Below are 11956 nucleotides of genomic sequence, written 5' to 3'. Positions count from 1 at the left end.
AGTCTTATACTTTTTTTATTAATTATAATTATTGAAATATTTATTGATCTGTTTTTCCTAATATTATTTAAACCTACATTTCCTGATTCTTTAAAAGATACATAATATATTAATCACCTAAAATAATCACATCATAGTTCTAACAATCCTCTATTTCTTGAAAGGAAAATTAAAAAAATCTTAATAATCACTTGATAACCCTAACAATCTTATTTCTTGATTAAATGAAATTATTCGAGCCTATCTCTAATCACGTATATTTTAAATTACGTGCCCTAATTACATTTTCTAACCGCGTGTCCTAACCGCGTGAATAAATGTCCGACATTACGTGCTATTGTACGTAAATCTTTTTTTCAGGCCAGTTGAATTTACCTTTCGTTGATCCTGGCCACTTTCTTGCTCGATCTCTAATCAGAGATCGAAAAAAGAAATAAACACTCCTTCTTTTATTAAATATTATCGTCGATTAATTACCGGTGATAATGAGCGTAAATATTTCACGCTCATCGTAACGATCGCTCGAGTTTACGATCGTTCGTTAAATATTTGAATGTAATTTTATTTTAACTCAAAATAAAGCCAAATTACTACAAATTTCTTTATATTATATTTTCTAATAAAATATAAAATTCATGTGTATGTATAACTTTTATGATATTACATTTATGATATTACAAATTATTTAATTATTTAATCATTTGGCTTTATATTAAGTTAAAATAAAGTTTAAAAACGATATCTACAAACAAATTCTACGATGGATAAGCTATGAGCAATTAGAAAATAAGTGCGTATTATAAGAATAAATTAGCATCAAAAATTGATAAAATTGATAATTATTAATGGGTGTCCTTCATTTAATAAATTAGACAAAATCTTAAAAAAAAATGTTTTCTTGATCTCTCCTTTTTTAAATTAATATTTTAATATATTTTCGCAATAGATGTAAAGCATAAGTCAAAAAAACTTATTAAAATTATTTAATTTAATTAATTTAATTTAATTATTTAATTTAATTTATTTAATTTAATCTATCCTAGCTCATCCATTTTAAGGCAACGGATTTATCTACAATCTACAATCTTCATTTACATCTACATCTGCAATTTCTACGAATCCGTTACCTTAAGTTAAATAAAAGTTTTTTTCACTCACCGGCACTGATGCGCATCAGCGGAGTTGTTGTAATCGAAGCTAGTTGTCTGTAACATACAAATATAAAATTCATTTATATTTGTATTATATTATTATAATAATGCTCACAAAATGCAATTAATATTTTAAAAAATTTTTATCGCGCGGAATTTAATATCTGACATGTAAAATAATAAGCAGATAATCACACATGGAAAAATTTTATAAATTTTTGAAACTGTTTTTTAAACAGAAATTTTATGACTTTTATAAAAATCTTTCTTTTTAATTCATTTAAATAATAAGATCGAATTATTGTTCGTTTATAACAAGTTAACGATTTATAACAATTAATATATAAATAATAATATTCACCATCAGGTTGTTCCGCTGGTGCAGGATGCCTCTCCTAGGCCTGCTCCTCCTCTCAGCTCATCAGGGTTATTGCATCAATCTATAACATACAAAAGAAGATTCCAATGTAGCAGCGCTCAAAATAATTAATATTTCAAAAATTATTGTATACATTGAATTTTATATTCGATGCATATAATAATAGCAGATTAATAAATAATTCTATAAATTTTAAAAAACATTACTAATAATTTTCTTATAACTTTATAAAAGCTTACACCTTTACAAGATTATAGCTTTAATTTAAAAATCTTTTTCTTTAATTCTCTCTTATTTAAAATACAAATAAAAATATAAATAAAAACATCAAATTAATTGTTGCGATTAATTGTTTAATTTAAATTATAATAAATATATTTAATATTTAATATATAATTACAAATAAATAAATTGCTTACCAGAAAGTTGCCGGAGCACGATGCCTCTACCAGGCCTCCTTCTCCTCTCATGTTGTTGGCGCGCGATTCTGAACGACACTTCCGCACTCGCGAGCGATATTTTTATATCGCTATTTTTTTTATTTTACGCGCGATACTGAACGGCACTCCCGCACTATTTCGATGCGATTAAAAATTTTATATTTGATCGCGCGATGCATATACTTAATATGTATATACCTTTAACGGCACTCCCTAATTAATACTTAACGCGACGCGTTGACGAAGCGCTTGCCGTCCGCGGCACGTTGACGGCACCGACGACGCGAAAGGGTACTTAGCTTCCCATTCAGGCACCTTAAGATTTATCATAAATTGAAAAATTTAAGATAAACCTCAAGGCACCGTCCAGGTACTAAGCCCTCCCACCGCGACAAGGTGTACCCCATGGGAGGGTTATATTATATATAATTTTATATATAATATAATATATAAATTTTATAACTTTTTTTATAGCGTTTTTCACTACTACTTCACTACTCGAGAGTCATCGTGCGAATGATGACAAAGCCATAACGTATAGTGTGCTACTGTTTATATTTTTTATATTGCTAAAGCCGAACACCGTGTTATCGGCAATTCGTTGAAATATTTTATATATCATAAAATATACACTAACGCGAAATATTAAATAACAGAAATACTTTAATTTATTGATTATTAATTAAACAATTTCTCACGGAGCATTTCGTTACGTTAATTATTTGCATCTGTAATTGTGTGTTCGATTGTTTTACTTTGTGTTCTCTCATAATGCAAATTACATTTAGATTGTCAAGTAGTACGACAAAGTAACATGGGTGAAATATTTTTGACTCTAAATAAAATTAAAATAATAAATATTAAAATAATAATTATTGTCTGTAAGAGATTACAATGATCGAAGTGATTATTTAATATCTTGTATTCCTATCATTTTATCGATTCTCGATTAAATTGTATATTGTTTAATTAACAAGGATTGAGAAAATATAAAGCATTTGTTGAAATATATTTCATTCTAATATTGTTAAGGAAATATTATTATAATAAGCATTAATGATTGAAGGATAATATAATTAATTCTTTTATTCTTTTTTCTGTATTCCCTGTTTCAATTTTTAATCACAGTAATGAATGATTATGATAAGATAAAGATTTATCGTTACGATATAATTTCATGACGCTAATTAACTTTTAATTAATTAATTTTTATTAATAGTTATAGCAAATTATGTTCTGATTCTAATCATAATCATGTTTAGTAAAAAAATTACCATATACGAAACGTTTCTCATCACTACTTTATTACTCTAGAGTCACTGTGCGAATGATGACAAAACCGAAACATAGCGCGCTACTGTTTATATTTTATATTGCCAAAGTCAAACATCGTGTTATCGATAATACGTTGCCGAAATATTTTATACATTGTAAAATATACACTAACGGAATATTAAATTATAGAAGTATTTTAATTTATTGATTAAAATTGATTATTTATGAAACAATTTATCACGGAGCCTTTCGTTATGCTAATTATTTGCGTATATAATTCAATTGTTTTATTGCGTGTTTTTTTATAGTTCAAATGGATTTTAAAGATCGGACGCGATATTTTTATTAATTTGTTGCAAAAATATTTTATATATTTTGACATATATATATATTACGACATATATTTTATGTATTATGACATTTATATACGTTATATTATAGGATAATTTACAATGTGAATAATTACAGACGAAATGAAAAAAAACAAGCAACACATATCCATTTTGAAATTAACATAAATATGACAAATAATTTGTATAAATTACTTACTGCACATGTGTATGTACTCTATACATTGCCTGATGTTTTTTCAGACTTTCTTTTCCTCTCTTGTATATTTTTCGTTGTTTGCTCGTCATTGTTTCTTCTCGTGGTATTGTTTTCTTACTCGCCCACGAAAGTACGATTTAATTATAATTAAGCGAATACATAGGACACTTTGCACGAGACTCGATCGCGAAATAATCATATAAAATACACATTTTATTAAATCGTAAGAGAGCAACACGATCTTTACACGAGACTGAAATCATTCGCTACAGCAATGCGTGTTACTGTATACAACTGATACGCGTATTATATGCTGTATAATATACGAATCATAAGAATCCATTTATTTGCCGCATATTTATTTGTCCGATTGCTAAAATCAATTTAATATCTGAAGTTACTCCACCGAGGTTGTATCAGAAATTAAATTCAAACAAAATATTTTTATCGTATTTGTCACTCTTTTTGGAAGCTTTATATAATTCGCATGATTAAATTTACGAGATAGATAGCGTCGTGTAGCAGTAAACGAACGAATTAATGATATATAAATCATCATAATCATATAAAATCACATATATGTATATATATTAGATATAATTATATTTTTAAGTACAATTAAATTAGAAATCTTTAGAAAAAACAATTCGTCGATTAGGTAAAATGATTTTGTTAACAGAAAATACACAATTCAATTTTTATAGTAAAATTAATTATATTAAATATTTATGTCATGATTATATATTAAAATTATTTAAAACGTACTTTTTATTTTTATAAAAAATTGTTATTTTTTATTAGTAATAATAATATTTTAAAGATATAAAGATTTAAAGATAATATTTTAACATATTAAATGTTATATGCGTAGAGTTAACTTATTATTAAAATATTAAAAATATTTATTCATACAGAGACACACATGTAAGTCATGTAACCCGTATCTATATTTTAACTATTTATATTTATCGTATATATCATGTTTTTGTATATATAGTATATATTATAAATGTAAATATTTATCAAAGATAAGAAATTATATTTATTACTTTATGAATCGATTTTATACGAATAACATTATTCAGCAAGTTGGCGTGAAACAGTTTGCAAAAATGTGGAAAAATTTTCATCAGGTTCCAAATGCAATAGCCGACAAGTAAGGTCCCATAGCTTCTTGGATATTTGGTCATCTCTCGCTCTCCATTGTGGGCTGGACACGCGACATTCTCTATTAAAAAAAATATAATTTTGAGAGAGAAACAGACAGAGAGAGTGAGTGAACGAGTGAGTAACAACATATATAAATTTATTAAAAATAGATTTTAGAAATAGATTTTAGAAATAAAAAAAAATTACAAGAAAAAAATTCTTTGACATTTGTGTATTATTGTAATTCATAAAAAAGATTTTATGTCGTATGGCTTGCTCTTACGCATAATAAAGACCGGTCTCATTAGCTACTTTTTCATCAACCGCACAATGTATCGTTGTTTGTGCTCCTTGTACCGGATTTTTGATGAATGGTCGCATAATATTTCGGTAGATGAAATTTGCACCTGGAATTATCGTTCTACTATAATATCGGCTTAATTCGGTTCTTATAACGCCGGGATGTAAAGAGTACACGTTTATTCCATTAATCCTAGCTTCTGAAAAAATAAAATTCATATTTTAAAATTTATATTTCAACTGGATTAGATTACAACTGGAACTATATGCAAATTTTCTATTAAAAAATGTCATTTTGGCACAATATATAGTATGTAAAATAACTTTATCATATCAAAAGAGTAGTAAGAGTAAGTTAATTTTTAATACGTTAACTGTCGCGGGTATTTTTGGAAAAAGGTCCCTCAGGCCACATCACTTTTTTTTATTAATTTTCCTAAGAATGATGTACTTAGGACTATTACACAGTAAAATTACATTTTTTGTAAATTATTTATTTTTAAGTTATTCTCATTTCTTAACCTTTTCTTTTTAAAAGACAAAACTAGCGTGTATACTTTTTCATGCACATGGCATTTAACGTGTTAAATAATTTATTATTTAAACGTGAGTAATTGTAATTTCTTTTACATTGTGTATATCTGTATTTCACTTTTCTATTCACCTTTCAATCGATGTGCAAGTTCCTTGGTAAATAATATATTCGCTAGTTTGCTTTGTCCATATGCCTTCATAGGACTATACGAGTTTTCTAGATTTATATCATTGAAGTATATTTTACCAACTGCAATGATAATAACGGATTACCTAATATGTAATTATCTGATTATACATTAATATTATATATAATATATTAGTAAAAAAAGTAATAAAAAGAATTTTGTTCTTTTTTCGGCTAATAAAAAAAGAAGATAAAAACCGAGATATTATATTTTAATAATAAAATACTTTATCTTTTATTTCTTGTATTTTATTTTTGTATTATGTTTTATTCTTAATACGTACCGCGGTGACAAATTGATGACACATTGATTATTCTGCAGCCAGGAGCGGATGATTGTATTCTCGGCAACAATAATAATGTCAGAAGAAAATGACCGAGATAATTGGACTGCAGTTGCAGCTCGAATCCATCCTTGGTTTTTTCATACGGAGTCATCATTACACCGGCATTATTTATTAATATATGAATAACTGATTCATCTGACAAAATCTTCCTAGCGCATTCTCTTACGCTCTTTAAGTTAGTGAGATCCAATGAACAGATCACGAGTTCGCCTAATTTATCGTTATACTTTTTGCCTGTGCTAAATGTTAATAAAAATTTATTATATACTTAATTATAAATATAGAATGTTAGCGTAGTTTAAAATAATTATAAATTACATATTTTTAATTTTTCGTAAAAGAATTTTCATAAAATAAATATCTTATTTACATAGATTTATATATATTTAAATATCAGAAAGTTTTCTAAGAATCTTTTCTTTCTATTTGTCTATATAAACTATTATAAAATTAATATTTTTGATCAATAGGATGCCTAAATGTGATATATAAAATTAAGGAATGTAAAGTATATTTTATAAATCACTTGTAAAGAATATTTTGTAAACCAATTTTGTTCGATTCTTATTAATTTTATACTTTTTATTTTTTCTTGAATGAAATAATGTGACATAATAATCCGTAATTGAACTCAGGGCATCAGTGACGTTTGGAATTTCTTTATCATTTCTTAAAAATGTTACTATATTCAATAAAGATAGCAAAAATAATTTACTCATGTACAATATATGCACTGTGATTCCAAAATATTGAATTTTCCATTTGTAATTTAGAAATTTTAAATTTATCGGTACCAAAAATTGCATATATAATTTTTCAAAATATTTACAAGATATTTTGCAATACAAATAAATTTTTTAATTACTAAGATATCAGGAATTATAGAATTACGATTGAATTGATCAATGTCATATCATATAGATATATTTTATTTACAGTGATTAAATAGCAGTAAAATGTGATTCGTTTTCACCTTTGTATCCAACCAATTACACTGTTATTTAGTCAGTAATACATAGTAAACGGTCGTATTATTGGATACACTTACACTTACACTAAGCTCGTTGATTTCTATTATTGATCATGTAGAATCAAAATATCCATAAGCACTTACTATGTAACTGCGTATATTCAATATTACAACTATTCATGCTGATTTATTAAATAAAAATAACTAAAGAAACGATAAAAATTACGGTAAATTACGGTTTCGTTACGATTACTGTAAAAATGTAACGACGTTATCATTACCGCTACAGACAAAAAAAATTAACAATTACTCATTATGGAAAAAAAGTAACGATAATAACGTTATAAATAACTCGCGTTACTTCCCAATTCTGCATATATAATATATATATATATATATATATATATATATATATATATCTGAATAAAATAATCAAACTTTGCCATTATGCATAAAAAATATAGAAAAAAAGAGAAAAGAAAATACATGTAATAGATATTTTAAAAAGTTATAAAAATATTTTTATAATATTAAAAATATTTTTAATATTATATAAATATTTTTGTAAGTTTAAAAAGAATAAATTGTGTATATTGCATTATCATTATTTATTTGTTTTTACTGTGCTAAACTCTTTATCTTGTGAACTTCAAAAAAAAGTAAAAAAATGCGGTGATATGTTTGTTGATTATGAAAATCGATTACACTTTGTTAAAAGTTGGACAGACTCAGACCTTGAAATATAACATTATCATGTATGTATTAGATAGCTCCAATATAATAGATATTTAAATTTAAATATACGTCAGAATAACGTTTGCGTCATGATTTATAATTATATGCTTAAAAAAACCTACATATGCATACATAATGCTTATACATTTTTTATTAATCTTCGCAGTTTTACCTACAAGATTCTTACTTCAGCTATAATTTATTATTTCATTGATTTTGTTTGTTAATTTATTGTATATTAATATTACATTAAATAAAAATCAATTATAAATTGAAATAACACTAATATTTAAGAATATTATTTTAAACAAAAAATGTGAAAAATGAAATAGAAAAATATTTATATGTATAAGATATGTATTTATATAAAATATACAAAAATTAAGTTTAATTTACATATTACTATACTATTCCGTAAAATAGTTTTTATATTATTGTACATTCCACCATTTTCTGTCCAGATTAATAAATATTTTATTACAAAATGTACGATTAAGTAAATGTATTTTTCACGTTTCTATAGACAAAATAAAAATTAATTTTTAATTAATTTTTAATTAATTTCAAATTATATATACATATATATATATATATAATTACTACGAAAACTATATGTATTAATTTCTATTTATGAATATATGAATAAAATCACTAAGAAACAGTCAAATATTTCATTGATCTCCAGTAGAAACGCTTATTTTTTGTTACTTTATCTTATATCTCACTCTTATATCTAATTATAGTCAGTGGAAATAAAATTTCATTGTAAAATCAGTAATCGCTAGTTCGTTATGGTAATACACGCTACGGTACGCTATTTTTCTCGTACTTAAGTTTTAGTCATGAGAACTATATAAAACTTGCAGAGCGATAAATAAAATTAAAAGTATTACTTCGATTTAATTTCTGATACAATTTTAATAGAGGAATTTCAGATATTAAATCGATTTTATAAGTCGAATAAGTACTCCTAAATGTCCGACCAATAAACAAAAATGATCCGTTCATCTATTTAAATAAAATAAATCCGTAAAATAAATTCGTTTATCTAGTGAAGTAAAATAAATCATCATCCATTTAAGATACATATTCAATATGCATGTAAATATAAATAAAATTTTTAATTTTATACAAGATAAATTATAATCTAATATTACTGATTAAAATAGTTAAAATTACTAATTCTTTCAGTGAAATATTATTGATTTACACTGCTATAATAACTTATAACTGCTTGACTTACACTGCTGTAATAACTTATAACTGCTGCATCAGCGATTCTATTTACTGTTTTCCTTGATAATATGCTGATTCATTTTTAGAGAGTGCGTATGAATGCATTATTTTATTAATTCCATGAGAAAACAATGTTTAACGTTAAAAAAACGTATTTTAAATATGACGAACATATAACAAACGTTTAACGTAAAAAAACATATTTTAAACTTTTTTAAACGTTTTTTTATCAGAAAAGAATTATATCTCTTAATGTTTTTCACATAGATATTTTAACCAATCAGAAACGTTTTCAAGAGTTGGTTATGAAACACTTCGAAGAAACATTTGTGAAACATTTTTGAAACGAATATGTGCTAACTCTGGGTATATATATGTATATATATATATATATATATATATATATATATATATATATAACCATCAGAATTTTATTTTCATCTTTTAAATCAATCAGAATTTTACTTTCATTTTTTAAATCAAACTATCTATAATAATTAAAATAGCTGCTATAATAATTAATAGAACTGCTAAATATCTATGATAAATAAATTCATAACTTATTATTTCGAATTTTTTACTTTTCTTTTTTTCTTTAGAATAAATTTACATCAAAACGATAATTATAAGCTTAAGTATAATTTCACATGCTTACCTCGGATCTGGATTCTTTTTTATATCTTCCACTGCAGCCTTTCCTTTTTCCAGATTCCGGCAAGCCAAAATCACTCTTGCGCCTAAAAAAATTATTATTTATAAATAAATAAATAAATAAATAAATAAATAAATAAACATATATATATATATATATATATATATATATATATATATACTTACATTCTGTATTATTGTTTTATTAAAATATTATAAGAAATAATTATATCTATTTAAATGATTTATGAAAATACACGCATGTAAGCAGAATTAGTGAAATTATTTTATTTTATTTTTTAATACTAAAGATTTTTTTACTAGAGTTTTTTTTATTTTTGGATATTTATTTATGCATTACTGATATTTTTACTAGAATGATTGATTTCAAATTGGCCAAAAAAAGAGACATCTACGTGTCTCTAAAATATCTAAATGCCTTTAAAAGAAACATTTAAATCTTTTAAAAGTCTTGTATATATAATATTACTCCGTAAATTGTTTATAAAAATATGAAACAAAAATTATGTGAGAGTGTTTCTATAATTATATTGCATATGAATGTGTGATTACGTATTCCATAAAATGTAAAAATTAAAAGTCGATATTTACCTCTCCTATAAAAATCTTTGGCGGTCTCTTTACCAATTCCACTATTCGCACCTGTTATTATAGCAACTTTACCATCAAGACGCGCTTTACTGGTACACATTCTATTATAGGTCCACATTTGGAATTTCTTTTTTTCACTATCTTGCGAATAAAATGCTTTCTTTATCTAGCTGAACTAAGCGCTGCACTGAGCACAACAAGAATATAAAGCGGTATTTATTGATGGGAAGGATACTTGAATGACGGGAAAAAATTACGTAAGAGAAGAAGGAGAAGCGTGGAACTACGCACTTTAGAACTATAATAACCGTTTCCTTCTATTGAGAATCTTAACGTGAATTTCAATTTTATCGTTTCGATTCCTCCTACGAATGATTATAAAATTAAAAAAAATTTTTTTGTTATTATTGCGTCATCATATATTAATATGAAATAATTTTTTATATATCACGATTTGCATTAGATAGAAAAAAATTATTTCTTTTCGGTTATTATTGTCGTCATGCATTAGTGCTCTCTTCTGTATCATGTTTTAATATAAATTATCTTTTTAAACATCACGATTTAATAACTTTGAAAAAAAAATTATCTTTTCAAAAAGTTATCGATTTATTTTTTAAGAAGTTATTTTTTTTTATTCTAATCTATTATCTGTCATACACTATTGCATGTCATGAATCACAATATAATCAATATAAATTAGTTTTTGTGCGACTTATTATTAAATGTTGAGACTTATATTCGATAGGAAAATTTATACAGTTTAATTATTTTTTAAGATTTATGAATTAATAAATAATTGTAAATTTTTAGCAAATATATAGCTACATATTAATAACAATACTAGAACGTATATTAAGTATATTGAAAATGTAAAATATGTGTGGAATTAAATATTAATTTATTAATAACTTATTAATAAAATACAACTAAAACAAAGACTTTTAATATGTTTAAAAATATATTTTATTTTAGCAAATTATGCCGTTGAATTCGTTTAACATTATAATAAAGTGATATGTAATAAAAACTAATTTACATAACGTGTGAGAAAAGAAAAATAATTTAATAATTTTTATAAATCACTTACCGTGCAATTTCATTACTCCGCGTATGTTGCCTATCCTATATGCTTGCAATCTCATTTTCCTCTCTTGTTTGTCCTTTTTTCGTGGCACTCATACTCGAAAATACGACTAATTATAATTATGGAATGATTGCGAGATATCTTGCGCGTCTCATCGTGGAATAATTATACAAAAAATGCACTTTATTATATTATAAGAGATAGAGAACACGAAGAACATATATGATTCGACATTTATAACAAGCCAAACTCAATATTACTCGTTAAATGCTATTTTTATTGTTGATATATGTATAATATATGTATATTAACATTATATTAACACGAATTATAAGATCGAAAGATTGATTAAAG

General features: G+C 24.7%; 1 protein-coding gene across 1 annotated transcript; it reads right to left on the bottom strand.

Annotated features, from left to right (window-relative positions):
• Nucleotides 1-4830: 4830 nt before the first annotated feature.
• Nucleotides 4831-10729, bottom strand: LOC105255509 (retinol dehydrogenase 11). The gene is made up of 6 exons (XM_025407586.1): nucleotides 10516-10729; nucleotides 9908-9989; nucleotides 6249-6550; nucleotides 5908-6027; nucleotides 5227-5443; nucleotides 4831-5022 (listed from the first exon to the last, which is right to left on the bottom strand). The coding sequence occupies exons 1-6, from the start codon at nucleotides 10631-10633 to the stop codon at nucleotides 4872-4874; spliced, it is 990 nt and encodes a 329-aa protein (XP_025263371.1). The 5' UTR covers nucleotides 10634-10729; the 3' UTR covers nucleotides 4831-4871.
• Between the last annotated feature and the right edge of the window lie 1227 nt (nucleotides 10730-11956).

Source organism: Camponotus floridanus, unplaced genomic scaffold (assembly GCF_003227725.1).
Source record: "Camponotus floridanus strain SB8 unplaced genomic scaffold, Cflo_v7.5 scaffold18, whole genome shotgun sequence".
NCBI classification, from domain to species: Eukaryota; Metazoa; Arthropoda; class Insecta; order Hymenoptera; family Formicidae; genus Camponotus; species Camponotus floridanus.
The sequence above is the reverse complement of the archived record's forward strand: the minus strand, read 5'-3'. Positions and strand labels throughout refer to the sequence as shown.